The sequence below is a fragment of the Watersipora subatra genome, chromosome 2, assembly GCF_963576615.1.
Source record: "Watersipora subatra chromosome 2, tzWatSuba1.1, whole genome shotgun sequence".
In the NCBI taxonomy this organism is placed as follows: domain Eukaryota; kingdom Metazoa; phylum Bryozoa; class Gymnolaemata; order Cheilostomatida; family Watersiporidae; genus Watersipora; species Watersipora subatra.
The window spans coordinates 55,176,729-55,196,831 of NC_088709.1; the positions used below are offsets into that span (position 1 = coordinate 55,176,729).

Sequence of the window (20,103 nt, forward strand, 5' to 3'; positions counted from 1 at the left end):
TTGTTCCATCATTATCATTAGCAATACTATGGTAAGGGGCACTATTGGAAAGTATTTATTTGCATTTAGCTGTGACCCGTGTCGTACGCAAAGCCGTTAGGTATTTGCTCTAATATAATGAAATATTGGCAAGCTAGCAATTCAATCTTTGTAGTTTAGTGGGTAGGGCTTCGAACTGGCGAAAGGCAGGGTCCGAAATCGAATCTTTTTCGATATGGAATCGTTATTTTAAGATCCATAGCTGGACAATCAAACCTACGAATAAACATACGACGACCAACTTTGAGAAATATAGATACAATGAATATTCAATATATCTGTGGAATATATACTAGGCTGGCCTTGTGGTAGCGCCTTTGACTATCAACCACGGGGTTGGTGGTTCGAGTCCTGCTTAATGTGCTCTGCTTAATGCCGATCTGACAAAAACCTCTCGGCAAGCTTTCAACCCTAAATTGCTGGGTCTTTCAGATACAGACCATAACTTGGAGGCCCCGTGTACCACACTGACAATGTGGGAACGTTAAAAATCCACCTCTGTTTTTCGCACATTGGGCGAGTGAAATGGCCATCAGTCTCTGTCAGACTGGATGTGTTGCAAAGGCACCCCTTCAGGTTAATCTGACAGTTCCGGAAGTGGTAGATACTGTAAACTGGGTCACCTCTTCTCTAACATGCTGCTCGACCCAAGCATGCATCGCCTAAGAGGCAAGTCATTGTCAACTCACGACAGACAGCCATATCATTATATATACTCAGCAATGCAAAACCCAAAGCGCTGAGCTGAAAAGTAGGAAGGCTAGGGGAAGTTGTTTCTTGTTTTTTTATTTTTTGAGAAAATGGTGTTAACCTGTCTTTATATTATATCTTGTATTCCAAGGGAAAAACTGATCCTGTCTATTTGTCTCTTACTGAACTTTATGAGGTACTTATCAATGTGACCAGAGGTGAACAGCAAAAGAATTCAATCACTGAATCACCATTAGACTATTGATCTATTCGCTTTTGTGATGAATATATGAGGCTTTGATTATAGTTTATTAATGCATGTATGAATAGCTAATGCAAGGTGTGTACGCTTTACTCATTGCTATAGCAGCAGGATGAGTGGGGATAGTGGACTCATCACAGACTTCAGTGATGACAGTCGCAGAGGAACTGAATGCAGCATGGAGACTCCAGACACTGGCCTTGGGATAGAGATAGCAAGACTATCTAGCCCCAAGTAAGTTTGACACGTTTACAATAGTGAGTTTTTTAACCGCTCATTCAAGTTTGTATTCATGCTTTTTATACATCTTCCGCTCTTACTCAAAGGTTAAGAGGAAAATAAACTTTAGTAGATTTCTTCGCGTGCATGGATCAGTTGAACTAGATCAACAACTGGTTGATTGGTTACCCGTTAATACAGTTCACCCCTTCTCTCCAACACTCGTCTAAATGAGTGTTTTGTCGCCTCGAAAGCTCGATTCTAACAAAAGCGCTCTCAAAACTAATAAATGTGTTAATAATTTCAGGCTGTTTTGTATATAAATCTCAAAGTCCATTGTTCGATGAGTCCAGCTATAGCTATTAAAATCTCGGAATTAAAAAATTCACTTTGTGTTGAATTTGATCTCGGAACCTCCCAATTCACTAGGCAATAACCTCACCAATTAAGCTACACGAGATGCAATGACTTCATTAGGCGATATGAGTCATTACGTGGGTTAAAATTTGCATAGCGACTCTGCGTTACGAAACATCAGGCCCGTATTCCCTGGGGCGGCTGGCCGGCTGAGCCGCCCCAACTTGTTGGGAATTTTTGGCGGCTAAGTACATTCAAACTAGGATAACTCGCCCTCGGATAAAATGTAAAATTTTATCACGAACACTCGGTTAACTCGAACGGATTTGTTTGGTACGTTCCCACGCAATGATAAATTGCTTTAGATAACTCGACCTCAACAGCATTAACTCAAACAGTTATTTGTCCAACGGCTACGGGTACCGTTTTTATCGCTGTAGAGTATCACTTTATTCCAAGCCATATAGATAAACATCAACCTTTAATAGTTCTTGGGTGTCATTATTATCATCATCATCGGCAAATTATTCTTGTTAACGACTTTTATAAAGGTTTGCAAAAGGTCAAGTTTTAACAAACATTCGCTTGGCAATTGCCCCACGAAAGCGTAGAAACCTTAGGATGAACTTAAAATAAAATCGGCAAAATTGATCTTTGTTGAAACGCTCAAAAGAAAAAGATGTATTTTTCTTAGCGTTTCAACTGCGGTCAAGTTTAGCTATTTTAATCTGAAAACAACCTGGCAGTCACATCACCTAAAACAAACAAATCTCAAATAATAGAAAAAATGTTTATACTTTCCGATAAAATTTTTTAAAACTTTACATGAGATGCCCGGTTGAGGCCCTACATAAAAGAAACTGTTGAGGGGGGCTGACCATCGCCCCTCCAAACCCCCAGATGCTCATAACTAGTCGCCTAACATTAGCCGCCCCAACTTGCAACCAGGGAATACAGGCCTGCGAAACATCACTAAAGCTTGCTCTCACGGCTCTTATTAGTAAGTTTAGCAATACAGATAGTAGGTTACTCAAATTAGCCATTGACACTGTGCCAGGCTAATGGCGTGTAGCAGGCAACTACATTACCTGTCACTGTTTATAAGCTGTTTTTTAGTTTATTATATGTGTATATATTTTTATTTAAGACTTGATGCACCGGCGAAACGTATCTTTTGAATGAGCTCATACTCCTGTTTGCCCTAGCAGTGTATCAGTATATCTGGTAGACTCTCTGCCAGCATCAATCCGGCATGAATTTTGTCATAGACTGGTGCTACCTTTCAACCATGTTCATCTAGTTGTGCCCCTCTCCACTCGCGCTTTCATTGTCCAATATTATGGAATGTTGTATGTGCAAATTGCAATATTTAGAGCAGTGCTGCAAGGCAATGACTGTCTATATTATTAATTCCCACTTTGTAATCACGTGTAAGCGCATCTGTCTGTTAGTCTGCATGAACATTGTGTTTTCACATTTTTGGCTGATTTTTGTCCAAACTTCGCACGTATATTCTCCTTGCCGCCCGTCAGGTCGACTAAAAATATTTGTTTGCAAAGGTTCGTTAGGTTCCTGAGAGAGAACAAGTTTTTTGTTAAAATCTGCCTGCATACGATTTGCTTGAGAATTAATAAAACCCAGCACTGCCGGGCTTATTGCTAGTATAATTGGAAAATGAACTCCGATGTCTTTATTAGATTAGTTGTCACGCTGTATCATTGGCCATAGGACTATTTCAGTGCCTATCAGCTACAACGGTAGTACACACGGTTGTGAAAGGTAACATCAGAAATCATGCCACATGCTTAAATGCGGCTGTATAAGAGCTGTACAGAGTGAATTTGGAGTTTCGAATGCTTTTGGAGTAGCTTCCACTCCGACTCTTAAAAACTGTGAAATCCGAACGCATTCAATGCCATTGCAATTTGATAGATTTGTGCGAACAAATTCGCTATGATACATAAAAAATCTTGGGCAGATTTTTGAAATTTTGAAATGATGCAATGGTAGAGTGTGAATTTGTCAGCAGCCAACAACTCCAAACCCATTTGAAGCAAGAAAACACAGTTATCGTCTGCTCATTGGTTCTGCATATTAGTAGGTCTTAGCGCTGCTACCATGACATGCTCAACCGTTCCTGTGGGGGAACTATACTGAGAATACCAATTGACAGATAATTTTTCTACCACATTCTTGGTTAACTAGCAGACAGCTGTTACTCGCTCGCTGTTACTCTGTTACTCTCGCCAACTAGCAGACGGCTGATTCGTTCTACAACAAGTATACAAGAAAAGATATGCGTTGTGTCTTGTTGCATTTTAGATTGTAAAGCAGCAGTTTTATTAACAATCAAAACTTGACAGCAAAAATATTTCGGTCATCCATACTCTTTGTTTGAAATTTAGCACGGAATGAAAAATAAAAAATAAATACATTTGCATGGAATGAAAGCCTTGAGCATGTAGTCACGTTCATGTTCCTTGCTAGAGCAGCAACAAATTTTTTATAAAGCAGATGCAATAAGCGGTGTTACATAATGTTAATCGGTGTATTATGAATCATTGTGATGGATACGCTATTTTACAAGCATCTTGCGTATTACGAGTATTCAAAATTAGTTGGCGTTTTGTGTAAACTGTGTCGTAACACTAGGGTGACTTTTAACCTATATTTATATGCCTGTCTCACCTTGCCAACACATGGAATAATCTCACAATCAACAAATGGTTATTAATAACTGAATATGCCCACTGGGAGGATCTAAACTTGCGAGAGGTGGCAAACTTTGACATCATGAGAAAGTGTGACTGAATGCTGAGCCAATCGTGAAGACCAGCTATTCACTTCTTACACATAGTGCTGTCTTCTTTACAGAAAACATTTTGATCTTTTATACGGAGACAGTGATTCGTCGCCATCAGCCAATCAAACAGGTTACAGCTATGTCAGACCAAGCTCAGCAATAGAGAGGAACAGCCAATCAGAGACTGAAGAAAAGAGAAAGTTGCCAACCACAGAATCTCAGATAAAAGAAGAGTCAGTGGAAAAAATCAATGACCTGAGTTGGCAATCTGGAAAGCCAGCAAGGTCAAGTTCTAGGTGTGTACTCAATATTAGAAGGGCATGAAAAAGGGTATCGTTCATATTTGCGCAGCGAGCCAATGAAAGATGTGATATATTGTGTCTTGTTTCTGGGCATATATGAATGCCCAAAGCAACCAAAACATAAAAATGTTACTAATTCAATGCTCTAAGGTCTTACAATTCTATCTGAGTTTCCCTTGTTGTTACTTATGTATTTGATGTGAGGTCTTGTCAGCAGTACTTCCCACTCACTTGTACTTATCTTTAATCTTTGATATGGCATGAATAGTTGTGGCTGTCACGGCTAAAGGCAGGTTTTAATTGTTTGCCCTCTTAACCACACACCGAGCAAATACCCTGGATTAAAAACTATTCAATCATTTAAAATATCCCTGCCTTTCAGATATTCAGCGCTGACGCCAATGGTAGAAAATATGAGCTATCAAGCATAAATCATTAATGAAATAATAAGCAATGAAGCAGGAAAGTTTAAAGTGACAAAACAGTTAGAAATGTGGAGCACAATAGAGCGATATTGAGGGGGTGTACTGAACGTCCCTTGGGAAACCCTACTAGTAAGGGGTATGCAATCAGAGTATGCATAGGTCTTTCGATTACAATCTCATGCCTTTCATGTTTCAGAAAAGCTACAATGTACTTTGCCTGGTTTAGGGTACATTCAAACCCAAAATAGCCAAATAGGGTGGGTGAACAGAGTGCCCGGACAGTGCGGAAGCAAATTCTCGACGACGCATCCGTAAAAACTATAGCTGAAGATCCTTATCTCTTTTTAATGTTTTTAGGCTACGGTATTTGAACGCTTACTTTATAGTCAATGCATTAGGTTTCAATGCTGAAAATATTTTACTGATTTGTTCGAAGATTATAGGTAGAGTGATTACCATGTCTGTGAGATGTAGCTGAAAATGGCATGAGGGAACAACTTTGAAGTTTAAAGATGGGCATAGAACGATGGATTATTAATTATTATTACACATACTTTCCTATGATTGCTATTTCTTTGGATTTTTCATCCTGGTACCTGGCTAAGATCCACATACAGAATTTAATAGCATTCTTTAAGGAGCGGGAAGAGAAGAGCAAGAAATACGTTACTCAATAAGGTTATGTCAAGGTTATGTCATGGAAAAGTAAAACATGACTTGTACCTACTGCACTTATTTGTAGTCACAGCAGAAGTCACAGTCTCCAGCTGGATGCGGCTTCCTTTAAAGAGGCTAGCCTTAGGAACCCTGCTATCAACCGCCGAGCATCAAGCTATGCACCGAGCAGAAATCTCTCTGATTTTCCAGCTGCAGAAGACATCGGTAACAAAATAACGGATATGGTCCCCTTTTTATAAAATTGCCACGGAAAACCAAAAGTAACTTTGTGGTCTTTTTGGAGATTTGCCAATATTTTACTTCAAAAAAGTTTGTGTTACTTCTTACTCTTTTTTTTGTCTAAATGCATGTCCTATAGCCTGTGGTCTAAGATTTTGAGCAGTTGTTGTCTGAAAATATAGAGACATAAAGACTACTGTTACAAGTCTTGTTTAAGAGACCAAAGTTTAAGAATATAAAACTCTTTTTGCAGGCACCACTGAGATGGAGGATAGGATGAAGGCAAGGAATAGAAACAATGATGGTGTTCAGCTTAGGGGGGATAAAGGGAATGCCCGCAAAAAGTCTGCAATGTCTATAGCCAGTAGTCAGGTCCAGAAGCTTCCGGTAAAAATAACTGTTGTTACCTTATATAGATAGTCAGGTGCAGCTACTAGCATAGGTCAGAACTAAAACTAGTCATTTTTGTATTCAAAGTTGAATCAAAACAAATACAATCATTTTTATCTCTTGTTATATTATATGCTGCAGATATAATAAAACACATTATTTTTATTATACTATTGCTATAAAAACTATATTATTATTGTTGCAGTTGTATCTGATATCATCAAAAACTAGCATGAAGGGGCAAAAGTGTACTTAGTATAGAAAGGAGTATATGATGTTATAATGGTATTTGTTAACTATACATATGGCATTTCAGCCTGCACTTCTACAAATCTGTGTAAGGTTCTCATTATATTCTTTGAAACTGAAGGTTTTACAACACTTAAGCTCCTTCTCTAGTTTGCAATGTACCAATTATTTGTTGAGCAACGTTGCAAACTAACTGGTTTACACTTAATTGTACTGCAGATAACAAATGAATGGAGAAAGCCCTTTGAAGTGCCCTACGCTCCACGCCAAAAACCTACAAAGATCGTACGTGCAACTATAGCGCCACCCAAAATTGGAATATTAGATTCTGATAAGGGTTTAGATAGTGTACTAAAACCAGATTCTTCAAGAAATGAACGATCATGGAGGCAGTCACATCGTCTAATGAGAAGACAGAATACCTCTTCAGCATCAGACACTGAGAGTGCTGGTAAGTTTATAGATTTACTTCACCAGACACCAAGTGTGTTGGTAAGTTGAGAATATATCTTTATCATCAGACACTGATAAGTTGAGAATATGTATCCATCATCAGAACCGATTTAACATACATACATGCAAGTCATTGTAATTGCTGCTTTTACTAGTAAAACTATCTAAAGGCCTATAAAGCCTCAACCCTATCTAGCATACATGTACAAATGCATGAAATATTTGTGCTGAATGAACAGTCACCTAAAAAGAATTATTATTCTATCTTAATTTAGTCGATAAGTAAAAAGATAGCAACTATACGACCTAAATAGTTCAGCAAATTAATGTCTACATATGACCCAGAGCATTATAAAGTTGCTATTTAGATGTCGCTGTCAGTACGATGTCGCTGTCAGTACGATGTCGCTGTCAGTACGATGTTGCTTTCAGTATGATGTCGCTGTCAGTATGATGACACTGTCAGTACGATATCGCTGTCAGTATGATGTCGGCATCAGCATGATGTCGCTGTCAGTACGATGTCACTGTCAGTATGATGTTGCTGTTAGTATTATGTCACTGTCAGTATGATGTCACTGTCATTACAATGTTGCTGTCAGTATGATGTAGCTGTCACTACGATATCGCTGTCAGTATGATGTCGGCATCAGCATGATGTCGCTGTCAGTATGATGTCACTGTCAGTATGATGTTGCTGTCAGCATTATGTCGCTGTAAGTAATATGTAGTGGTCAGCATTCCGCCATAATGAAAGCATAGTTTAATTCTGTTAAATATTTTCAAAGGCCACGCAGAGATCCACTATGAGAAGTATCTGCCAAAGGAGAGCTGGCTAGAAATGAAACCCCGAAGATTCACTCATAATTACAAACATGGCAACCATTTCGAGCTGAGGTAATTTGCCAACCTTCATATAGTTCGCTAGAGTAACATTCAGTCTGTCTGACTATAGCTGATGATGGCTGGTCATTCTTGTATCCTAGTGGTGTTAGGCTATTTCAACTTATTTACCTAACAACTTAGAGCGCAAATCATCTAACAAATTAACAACTATAGCACGCTTTGAGAAAGTACAAATGACATAGAAATATTGACCTAGTATTTGAGTTTTCAAACAAGGGTAGTTCTATATCTATAGTAATAGTTCTTGGCAGGTCGAGTGGTATATCATAACAATGTTTGACATGTCAGTGTAGTCTATCATAGCAACAGTGGCAGTTGGCATATCATGACAGTCTGTAACTGGTAGGATTGGTCTTCCGGAATGGGTTGGCAGGCATTGGTAATCTAACAAAACAGTAGTGGCAGGTGGTTTGTTAGATTACTGTTTACAAGTAGAGGTACTCTATCAGAACAAGGATTGATAGATACATTGTAGGTTCGGTATGTCATAACAGTGATTGGCACATTGGGGTAGTCAGTCATAGCACCAAGCGGCAAGTGGGGTGTCATGACAGCCTTTAGCGGGTAGGATTGGTCTATCAGAATAGCGTTAGGTAGATATTGGTAAGCCTAATCTAACAAAACAGTGGCGGTGGGTAAGGGTGGCTTGGCACAGTAGTCATTGGCATTTAGAGCTGGTCTATCATGTGCTTGCCAAGCTGAAGTGATTTTTCATGTTAAAGTTTGGAGGGCAGTGATAGTTCTTGAACTTAAACTATTGTGAGCATCAATCTTAAAGAGTAAATATGAATCCAACTTTCGCTGCTACAATATAATGGTAAAGGCATCTGTTGAAATTAGGTACTTGAGCTTGTTTTTGTCATGAGCATTCAACTTCCCGATTGTTGTAGCCTATGCATTGTGCTCAAAACAATAAATTACATGTATAGTTTTTGCTATACCGCAAGATGCTATCGGTAGCTATGCCATCTACTTCAAATTCCCAGTTAAGCAATAGATACACTGTAGGATAGCACTATAGGCTTTGGAAAACTTGATGATTGCAGGAAATCCAGTTCAAAGTTGAAAAATGAATCGCAAATTACAAAATCTAATCTAAGGAAAGAAACATTTATCTGGGAGAATCCTCATCAGATATGGCTTATGGAGAAAACCCGTGTTGACTGATGATCTCTGACCTGCATGGCTGAAAGGTCATCTCTCCAACCTACCTTCCGGTTCATATAACATTGTGAGTCTATGAGTCTTTTGCCACGTCCATGTATTCCAAACAAGGAACATGCTTTTTATGGCAATACCAGTGACCTTCCACGCTTTCAAAATAAATCAGTGTCCATATCTAAATATAATCATCCACTTTATTTGTGTCATGAGAATATTTCATCAAATAAATAATAGGAAAAAACTCATATCAGGTTCACCTTTGGATTCATATATAAATTTGCTGAAGAGTACCAAACATTGTTCATTGTACTTTTTGTTAGTCTTGCGCTCTAGCCTTCAAGTTTAGAAAATTTCAAGTCTAAATCGGTGTCCTTTATCTAAATAAGGCTCAAGCTTCCTCCGCTGAGCAATCACAAAAGTTTCCAATGAATAAGTAAGTCAGCATTCATTACCTGATACCGAGAGATCAGAGGTAAAAAATATAAAAATAGAAAATCTCGACATAAAAGAAGCACATCTTACGCCAAAAGAGATACTCGGTCACATTGCATACTAAAATTCTATGAGAGCTGGACTCGATTCCTCAACTAGTTTCTGTGGCAGCATAGCTCGGATTATGTCTCCGTAGAGAGAGTGAAGCTCAAGAAATCTGGATACCTGTACGCGGAGGGGTGGTGCTGGCTCCCGGCATCTTGTGTCAGCTTCAGCGCTGTGTAATGGCGTCTTGCCTTTTGCTATGGAAAATAAGACAACGTTGTTATGCCTAAAGAAGACAGGAAACTTGTTATACAGCTAAAATGGTTCACACCAAATTACCTGGTGCCAATTATGCTCAAAACCAGCTCTGGACAGCCAAACCTTGATATACAAAGTTCATCTGTTCAAACATTAAATTTATATATCAAAATTTAAAAATACTCTGATTCGTACCAAATCTCAAAAATGTATGGGTGCAACTCCTTAAAATATAAATACTGCAGGTAATTACGCATAGCACTGAAATATAACTACTGCAGGTAACTACACATATCACTAAAATACAAATACTGCAGGTAACTACACATATCACTAAAATACAAATACTGCAGATAACTACATATATCACTAAAATATAACAACTGCAGGTAACTACACATATCACTAAAATACAAATACTGCAGGTAACTACACATATCACTAAAATACAAATACTGCAGGTAACTACACATATCACTAAAATACAAATACTGCTGGTAACTACATATATCACTAAACAAACATACTATACATAGTAGTGGTCCCTTGCTACTTCGTGGTTCACCCTTCATGGCTTCAGTACGCAGGGTGAAATATATATTTTTTAATTAATGAAAATGAATAAAAATCCAAAAATAAAAAACACTAAATAGATAAATCTCATACTCTGGCCTAGTGAGATCATCATTTAGCTGTCGCAGTTTGCCGTTTTCCTGTTACGTTTTGTGAAATTTTCAATGTGGGCAATGTGCTTGTGATGCCCTGCATGTCTTCTATACAGTCACGACCCTCAAATTCATGTCACGAAATTAAGAAAAAGAGGAAAATGCTTACGACTTTATAAGATATGAGGTTATCAGTTTCTATTTCACATATATTCAATTATCACAGAGAGGGACGTGACGGACGAGTCACAATTACGAACCGCAAAAAACTGAATTATTAAAATTAACAAAGTAATAATCAATAAAAAGTAGCCTTTTATATAACTCACCCTAGAGACATGGGGACTAAAGAACAGGTTCAGAAATTAGAGTGATGACATCGATACATGACATAACTTACTCTAGCATAAACTTAACTAACTTGGCTAGCAGATCCTGGTTATTTTTATATGTTGGTATGTTTTAGATTTAATCTTTCGCAACTTCTTCACTTTAACTTATGAAATATTTTCACAAAAATTTAATATATTAAACATTATATTAAAATATTATATAATATATATATATATATATTAGTTGATTGCATGGCGTTGCTCGAGTACTAAAGAGGTGAGAAAGAGGTAATGAGAAAGTCATTGTACAGAAAATTTATTTTCGTTTAACATACATATACAACATTTACCATTCTAACTTTTAAACTTCTCATCATGAGAAAAACGTTCTGTGCAAGTCAAATAAATTAAGATACCAAATAAAGCTACTGTGAAGGTGTTTAAATGTGAAATAATCGGCAAGTAATGGAATGAATGAAGTAATGATCAGTAGAGCGGATGGGTACTTTGTCTGACTGAACGGATAGAGAACGACCATTCACTCACACGATAACACAATGTAAAACCGGCCACACGAAAAGTTTTAGCTCTTATAGAATGACATCACAGAATGAAGAGCAGGCAATTGAAGGCACCGCATAATGGTAAATTTGAAATTGAAACGGCACATTGAAAAAATACAAAAAATTAATAATAGATTTTAAAATAGCTTTTAAAAAAATTTCAAAACAAAAAGACGCAAAAAAGTGATATTTCCCAACAACAAGTATATATACCCATTTAGCTTGTAACCTGCATTTACCATGAGGATGGATAGAGTTGAAAATGTCAAGAATAACTTAGCCTGGCGGTAACACACGCTTGTTGCTGAACTTGTGATTTGAATGTCATGAGTTCGAATTCTCGGTAAAGCAAATTTTCCTTTACCAAAACTTTATCGCCGTAACTGGACAGACGAATAACAGATAGACAAACGCTGAGATTTATATATATGAAATACATATAAATATAAAGTGAGCATACTACGAGGGTAGAGTCCACTACTTGTTCAAATTATCTTCAAAAACTGATATGCAGAGGTAATCGCAAGTCGAGGCTTGACTGCGATACATAATAGCATGTGAGTAACACCAAGAAACGTTTAAAGTCGCAACTTGATAGCAACTCCATGTTTGCGTTGTGTCATCACAACATTACTGCTATGTTAATAACTAAAATAATAATCTATATTAATAAAGCCCAATTAGTCATTGTGTGTATGCGTGTGTGTCTGTCTGTGTGTCTGCGTGAATACTTAGCGTTTCCACATTTTTTGGCCAATTTTGTCCAAACTTCAAAAGCATACGCTCCGTGCCTTCCACCAGACCACCCAAAATATATTTGGTTGCAAAGCTATGTCTGTTTTCTAAGACCAAGCCTGTTAAACACCCACCTGCTGGCTATAAGATTAGAAACCAAAAATATCTCGAGCAATGCAGGCTTACTGCTAGTCATTTGCAATCATATTATACAGGAGAAAATTACAAGAATGATGGATGGGTTGGTAGGAGGGGGCAGGCTTTGTTTTGATGTAGAAAGGGATTTTGATTTAACCCACGATTCGATACATGCATTTGAAATTTGGAGAGGCCAGTTGTATTAGAAGGTTGGCAGTTGCTTTTACAAGCATTAAAATAATTAATTAAAATTAATTAATTATTAACTAATCCAGCAGTTGGTTAAAGTCTCTTGTGTGGTTCATATGTTTAGTGATATTGCAGTACCTTGTGTAGAACAAATTTGTATTACTCCATTGCGTGTTGTTCTAAAAGCAGCCATATTTAAAAGTAAAAATCAAAGGTGATTATCAAGTACTATTTTTAAAGGTTGACTTGCAACGGAATTCACATTACAGTTGTTTGGTATCAAAAGATTCACCATGTCTTACTCTGCGGTGTTGTAGGTGCAAAATATGTGGAAATGTGACTACAAGTTCTTAAAAGCTCAAAAACGAACAGTTAATCGCCGCCATCACAAAACTGCTGTAGATTAGAATCTCTTTCCCAAATGGCTCAAATGGGACATAATTGAATGAGATGGCTTCTGTTTACACTTTCATGCAATCTCATTCGTCGAAATATCTTCACAAATATACTTCACGCATTCAATAAAACCATGTCTATTGTCCAAATGCGTCAATTTCATCGTCATTGTAATGCTGTAACTTTCAGCACTGATATCTTATAACCTACCGTGAAAATTCATTTAATTTTTTAACCTTCGCTCGAAGTAGTATATATCATTGTCTGATAAACATGACGAGCCTGTTGGTCACCTGTAATAATCGAAAAATTCTGCAGAAATTATCCGCGCTGTTTGGCAGGAAGTATGGGTCACATGATCAGATTACGATTAGACGATTAGACCAAACCGGAACAAAACTGTAAAGTAGAGAGCATCTACATTTGATACGGGCTCTTCGGTGAAACCCGAAGTGTTTGTCATAAACTAGTGCTATGAAAAGTTTTATATTGAGCCTTTTATAGGTCTTTCAATTCAATTGAGAGCATCACGTGTCAAAACAATAACCAAATGGATTGACAACGTCAGAGAAATAAACTGATTCCAATCTACGGCGGTTTCATGATGGCGGCGATTACCTGTTCGTTTGTGAGAGCTTGTAGTCACATTTCCACATATTTTGTTCCTACAACACAACAGAGTAAGACATGGTGAGTGAATCTTTCGATACCAAATAACTGTAATGTGAATTTTGTTGCGAGTCAACCTTTAAGCAACCATGCTTGCAGAGATAAATTTTAGGACAACATTTGTACGACTCATCTACTGACATCCATAATGTATTGCATGCAAGTTTCCTCACCCACTTGAGCAACTCGTTCACACCCTTATTGCTTAAACAATTTTGGGCTAAATAAAAGAAGTCAGACAACTCCCGTGACAATAGCAAAAATTGTCCCTGCCGAAGAGGCCATTGGAGGTGTTAATAACTAGAACAAAATAAGTAGACCCGGAGCATTGCCCCTAATAAATGCAACGCACAATCATTAATACACAAAAAACACTGTCTGCGATAGATATCAATCAGCCACTTTAATAGCCACCAAACAGCCTCAGTGATACTGCAGAAACAAAACACCAGTGCTAGACACGAAATGCTCCCTCTAATAGACACAGAACTACCCACTGATAAAGAGAGACAACACAACATTGACAGGCACAGAACATCTCACTAATAAACATAGCACACCCCAAGTGATAGACTCAGAACATTAATGGTGATAGGCAACAAACGCTCTTTCTAGCGAACACAGAACGCCTCCACTGATGAAGAGAGAAAACAACCTCAGTGATAGAGACAGAACACCCTCGGTGATGGATACAAAACACCCCTAGTGATAGACACTGAACATCCCAGTGATAGACACAGAACACCCCCAGTGATAGACACAAAGCACCCCTAGTGATAGACACAAAGCACCCCAGTGATAGACACTGAACATCCCAGTGATAGACACAAAGCACCCCAAGTGACAGACACTGAACATCCAAGTAATAGACATAAAACACCCCCAGTGATAGACACAGAACACCTTCAGTGATAGACACCGAATACCCCTAATGACAGATACAGAACACCCTCTCTAATAGAAAGACAACACAAAATATTTTCCACAAAAAACTCCTGGGCATTTGCAGTCCAATGACTGGACCAACATGAAGAATTGAAAAAACTGAATAGATATTAACTGATTACCGAGACATTCTGCAGCTCTTCTGATATTTTTTGGTGAAGGAACCATCTTGCGTGACAGTTTCGGAGAAGACTTCTTTTTCCGAGCTTTAGGCACTTCTAGAGATGCCTGTTCGGAGTTGTGTACACCTACTGGCTCAGCTTGGGATAGCACCTGAATGAAACATAAATAATTAGGAGTTTGAGAATGACAGCGCCCCCGTAATGTTCGCTTTTGCAGGGTTTTTGGTTAATGTACATGTCAGCTAAGCCCTGCTTCTGTTCAGCTCTCTACAAACTCAACTAACTTCACTTCCTTTTGGCTGAAGCCTATTAATTATTTTTAATGAATCTTAATCCTTGATCTACAAGCTGTGATTTTCAGTTGATAAGATGAGGACACGAGTCTGCTAAGCATCAGCTTTTCATAAAAACCAACATAAATTAGTTTCTGCTACCCACAATTCACTACACTATTCATCAAAAATTGTTACCAACATCTACACAACGTGCATAAATACTGTGTACTTTTATTGTGCTAACAACTCCCACTGCTGATTCTAGGTGGCACAAACCCTTATCAGGCAAGGATGCTAGCAAAACAAATTGCCAAAAGACTAATCTGAGAAGAGCCTTCATCAAAAACAGCATTACCTTGGCAAACAACTCTGCGTTCTGATTCTTTATGAGCCGACAAAATAATATAGTAATCTTAAGAAAATTTAGATATTTTAAATTCATAACGTGGTGGCTTTATCACTCAAACCCAGGTGAAGAGATTTTGGAGCATTCATTCAATTAAACTGAGGTACAGACACTATTAACTCAGATACTCAAACACTACAATGTAGGCTATCGGTTAACAAATTTTCCTTCGTAACATAATTATGAGATGCCCTAGTGACTCCTTTTGGGGAGAAATAATTTCATTCAAAGCGAAACAAGAAATGGGAGCTTTAACATAGTTTTGTTGCATTTAAAATTTAATCTTTTGTAGCAACACATTTAAAAAAACCAACTAACACTAAAATTATTTACTTTTGCTAGTTTAGTTGCAAATTGTTAGTACGTATATTATAAATGATAATTATAAATAATAATAATTTTATTGTATTTTGTGATATAAAATGAGCTTAAAAAGTCATCGATAACAATCACCAGAATAAACATGTGGACGCGTTACAGTTTTACACACTTTAACAAATGACTTGCATAAAACAGGTATTTTCTTATTGTTGAGATTATGGACATGGTGATCCTTATATTTCCTGAAACTTTTTAAACGAATTCAGCAAGCATCGTTTTAAAAAATTACAAGGTTTATAAGTAGCTTATATGGAAAGCTAAGAACTTACCAGATCAAAAGGGTCTAAAGGATTCGACACGCTGGAACCAAAGGGGTTCAGCCTAGCCTTGGGCTTCTGTTCAGTTGGCAGAGGAATTTGGTCGGCTCCACCTATTTCAAGTGTTTGAATCATTGGCGTGTCTGGAACAGTGAATGGCTTATGTCCGAAAACATCGACGGAAGGGTCCTGCTCTTTACAATCGGCCAGTTCATTAGCAAGTTCCTCGGAGGACAAGTCATCGAGCTGGGACTTAAGCTCGGCCACCATCAGTTTCATATAGTCATAACTTGCACATGTGATTGCTTTCATCCATTCCACCATAACGTCTTGACTCTCAGCTTGAAGAAGGTACTTGCGGCTGTTACTTGCACCCTTGAACAGTATCTTGAATGTGTAGCCCTCAACGGCCATGTCAGCTAGCTCCACCGTGTAGCCCTCTAGGATTATTACGCCATTGGGTTCACGGTCACCAGGTTTGTCAAAGTAAAACAATAGATTTCCCTTGAGCACAAACCATCGTTTTTGAAAGTTTTTATTCATTTCTCCTCGTTTTGAAAGCCAGCCTTCTTTTGTGGTTTGAGAAGTAGAGGTGGAAAAATAGACGAGGTTGGCTTCATTCAATAACTTCATTGTTTTATCTGTGAACATAATCACTGTGTAATATTAGTATGATTGACACGCCTATGGCTTATACTTATTGGTAATGGAAGCGAATTACTAGCACTGACTACAGGAAACAAGATGGTGCTGCTAGTTGCACTTGGGCTCTCCTTCGAACTGCGAAATCCATCAAACTGACAACATGCCCACTGGTGCTCTCTTTTTGCTATGTTTAATTGTTGTATACAGGTATGTTTGATATGCTTTATGAAATACCTACTCTATTTTACTTTTTGTAGTGTATTATCTAACTTTTTTGATTTTTGGAATATAAGACAATATATTTCTACTATAGTTTTTATTTTACACAAAAATCTGATGAAATACGCTGGGTATAAGCTGCTATCAAATGGCATAACATTCCTTAGCCTAACCTTCTCTAATAACACAGCCTTCTCTAATAATAGAGCCTTCTCCAATAATAGAGCCTTCTCTAATAATAGAGCCTTCTCTAATAATAGAACCTTCTCTAATAATACAGCCTTCTCTAATAATACAGCCTTCTCTAATAATACAGCCTTCTCTAATAATAGAGCCTTCTCTAATAATAGAGCCTTCTCTAATAATACAGCCTTCTCTAATAATAGAGCCTTCTCTAATAATAGAGCCTTCTCTAATAATACAACCTTCTCTAATAATTAGTGTTTATAAAAAATTCAGAGTATTCCCTGTCCTCTTAATATGGAATTTATAGCGTAATGTATAAATGCTTAAAGATTGTTTTTTAGACTTGGAACAAATTTTAATAATTTACATTATTTGTAATAGAAGAAACTAAATCTGAATTTAAACAATCCATTCGAGAAGCCTTTTGGAACAAATTAGTTAAGTGTTGAAAACCAAATTTTGACTGTGGCTGCTACTTGAAAGATTCAGAAAAACTATCTGTTAACACTACGTTGCTTAAGCAGTTTTCCATGTAGAATCACCAATTTGTATTGAATAAAACTAAATCGTGGCCGAAACAAATAAAAGTCAATTTTCCCTAGCACCTTTTTTATCAATTTCTAATAATAAATTTCTTTCAAAAATTTGTAGATTTAAAAAAGTAAAACACTTTCATGTGTGAGCAAAGTTTGTCGCTAAAGATAAGACCTTGCGCTAGTTCTACTAAATGCCACCTGTGCCAGCACCTCTAAAATGTCTTTCACTTACTGTATAAAAACGTCCTCTACTCCAAAAAATAGATACATGTACATTGTTTGAACATTAAGGAACTCAGTCTCACATTTTGTAAACAAAGTGACTTTTCTGTATGTCAGCAAGTGACTGGTTGAAAGTGTGGTGGTTTTTTGAGCAAGTTGCAAAAAAACTGATGCTTGAAATTACTTGTAGTTTGAGGATTATTTATTAAAAACTTTGTGTAGCAAGAAGGTGTAAACAGATCTCTTCACTTCAACGTGATCCAACAAGACCTTAAAATGAGTAGCAAACAGTATTCATCCCAAACAGAAAATATCTCACTTCGGCTTAGACATAATATGAAAAACCTTGGTCACCACATTTGATCATACAATAACTAGGGGTAAAAGATTGACAGAGCACTAGCATTGTGTTGCAGAATGGAAATCGCTGATGTGGATATATACATGTAGGTTGGCTTTGAACCATACAGAAAGAAAAACTGCACCTGCTGCCCGTAAAATGAACAGATATGACACATGGAGCAGCACTTATTAAAACTAGATGTTTGAGTAATGACAGCGTAGAAGATTATTAGTTCAATGGAAAGAGTAAAGGCGCAAACACACTAGGCGTTATGTGGTGCGATAACGAGCTATGTGGTGCCAATCTGGACTCAGCGAGTTGATGTTGAGTGATAACACTAGGCTTGCACATTCAAAGCTTTATTGCATGCAAATTGCATTTTGATTGATTGCTTTTTCCAAGAATGCACTGCTCTAGCTGCTAACTTTCTCATGACCAACTAACAACAACAACATTTTGCTATTTTGTTACGATTAAAACATCATCAAAATGAACACTGTACTGTTCATAGATTTAATAAAAGCACACCCAGTCCTGTATGACACAACACAAAAGAATTACACAGATACCCAGTTAAAAACCAAAATTTGGAAGTCAATCGTTGCACAGGTTGACCATATTGAGAATGGTAAAATATTAGTATTTATCGAACCCAGAATAGTTTTTGTTTTCTTGTAGTGTGCAATTCGTGAAGGCGAGATAGGTTAAACAAAAGCAGAATTTGTTTACATCATTGTCTAGAAAGCTCGATATTTATTTCTAGTTCTTTATTAACAACTCTGGCCAAGCTGGTTATACAGAATTTTATTGGATGATGTATGGTGCATCGCCCAAATGTGTTTGGGCATACGCCGGAAAGTGCAGCGACATCTCTGCGCTCCTCATGACATCTGCGACAAAATTTCCTTTGTGTGTTAGCACCTTAACTGGGGTAAAGATTGCATACAAAACAGCAGCTATCTTGGATGATAAACCTACACCTGCCAATGGCACTTTCATGACATTATGACTTCCTCTCCAAAAGAATCATCGCAAATTTTAACCATCTCTGAAGCAGTAAAGGTTTACAATGATCTAAAAGATACTTTCAAAATAGTAACAGCTAGAAATGAATTGACTTATCATTGACCTGCAGGCCAGAATGGGCTCAGATGTTGATAATTGGAAAGCGTACCAGGCCATTGTGGTAGGAAGGTGTGACACAAATGAGGAGATGCGCCTGACTCAGTGTGAGTACAAATTTGTGATCACTGATCCATTTTCAGGCACAAAGCAGCATTAAAAAGCATGGTTGAACCCAGAAAAGAAGCCTTGAAAATTTTTGGATTAAGTTGTTGTCAGAAGGAAAGACGCAAAGAAAGTGATGAAAACTAGAGCAATGAGAGCAGCAGATTGCGGCATATTGATAATCAAGCATAAGCTGAAACACAAAAAGAAGAAACCAGACCAGCACGAAATATATAATCTTTCGAATTTCAAGCATCATTTCCGAACATCGAGAGATCGAAGAAGAATTTGCTTTTTTCAGGCACTGTGGAGCAACAGAAACAAAACTTACACTCATTTGTACCTGAATACATGTGAGCTAAGCAATATGATATTGAAATAAAAAGACTGTTGTTTTTTATTGTCTACATGCCAAAGGCGAACCAATAAATACAAAGCATTTATTACTGCTGCATTCGGGCATACTCCGGGAAAGGCATTAATACACTTTTCGGCCACGTTTACTGAATAAAGTTTTTCAGATTAGCGAACATTTATTGACGTGAGATGAGCCTTCAGATACTGATTTGTAAAATAAAAGATATGTATAATTTTATTGAGAAATTATACATCTTTCAGAATTATCTTATTGGACTAACCTACCATTGACGTTTTCCTTGCTTTCTGACCAGAAACCGGGAACGTTTGAGATATCACCCCTTTTGATCATTAAAAATAAGCTTATCCGAGACAAAAAGTGTCAAGGATATTCGCTCTTGCCA

General features: G+C 37.4%; 2 protein-coding genes across 4 annotated transcripts; one reads left to right on the forward strand and one right to left on the reverse strand.

Annotated features, from left to right (window-relative positions):
* The first annotated feature begins 424 nt into the window (after positions 1-424).
* Positions 425-9,175, forward strand: LOC137386994 (uncharacterized). The gene is made up of 7 exons (XM_068073263.1): positions 425-1,225; positions 4,442-4,666; positions 5,840-5,979; positions 6,248-6,381; positions 6,853-7,084; positions 7,875-7,983; positions 9,039-9,175. The coding sequence occupies exons 1-7, from the start codon at positions 1,104-1,106 to the stop codon at positions 9,157-9,159; spliced, it is 1,083 nt and encodes a 360-aa protein (XP_067929364.1). The 5' UTR covers positions 425-1,103; the 3' UTR covers positions 9,160-9,175.
* Positions 9,176-9,704: 529 nt separating this feature from the next.
* On the reverse strand, positions 9,705-20,068 carry LOC137386995 (sesquipedalian-1-like). 3 transcript variants are annotated; one of them, XM_068073264.1, is made up of 4 exons: positions 19,981-20,068; positions 15,977-16,605; positions 14,646-14,796; positions 9,705-9,890 (listed from the first exon to the last, which is right to left on the reverse strand). In XM_068073264.1, exons 1-4 carry the CDS (start codon positions 19,985-19,987, stop codon positions 9,709-9,711), a joined length of 969 nt encoding a protein of 322 aa, XP_067929365.1. In that variant the 5' UTR covers positions 19,988-20,068; the 3' UTR covers positions 9,705-9,708. The 3 variants fall into 3 exon arrangements, with proteins under 3 accessions (XP_067929365.1, XP_067929366.1, XP_067929367.1); XM_068073265.1 differs by having other exon boundaries at positions 19,985-20,040; XM_068073266.1 differs by lacking the exon at positions 19,981-20,068 and adding an exon at positions 19,245-19,356.
* Positions 20,069-20,103: the final 35 nt, after the last annotated feature.

Bases quoted from the DNA above. Each gene is read 5' to 3' on its own strand.
- LOC137386994 (XM_068073263.1), top strand. From the start codon at position 1,104: ATGAGTGGGGATAGTGGACTCATCACAGACTTCAGTGATGACAGTCGC. The intron at 4,667-5,839 runs GTGTGTACTCAA...ACTTATTTGTAG, and splicing joins CCAGCAAGGTCAAGTTCTAG to TCACAGCAGAAGTCACAGTC. The intron at 7,085-7,874 runs GTAAGTTTATAG...ATATTTTCAAAG, and splicing joins ATCAGACACTGAGAGTGCTG to GCCACGCAGAGATCCACTAT.
- LOC137386995 (XM_068073264.1), bottom strand. The intron at 14,797-15,976 runs GTAAGTTCTTAG...TGTTTCATTCAG, and splicing joins CTTTAGACCCTTTTGATCTG to GTGCTATCCCAAGCTGAGCC. The intron at 9,891-14,645 runs GTAATCAGTTAA...TATTTTCCATAG, and splicing joins AAGAGCTGCAGAATGTCTCG to CAAAAGGCAAGACGCCATTA.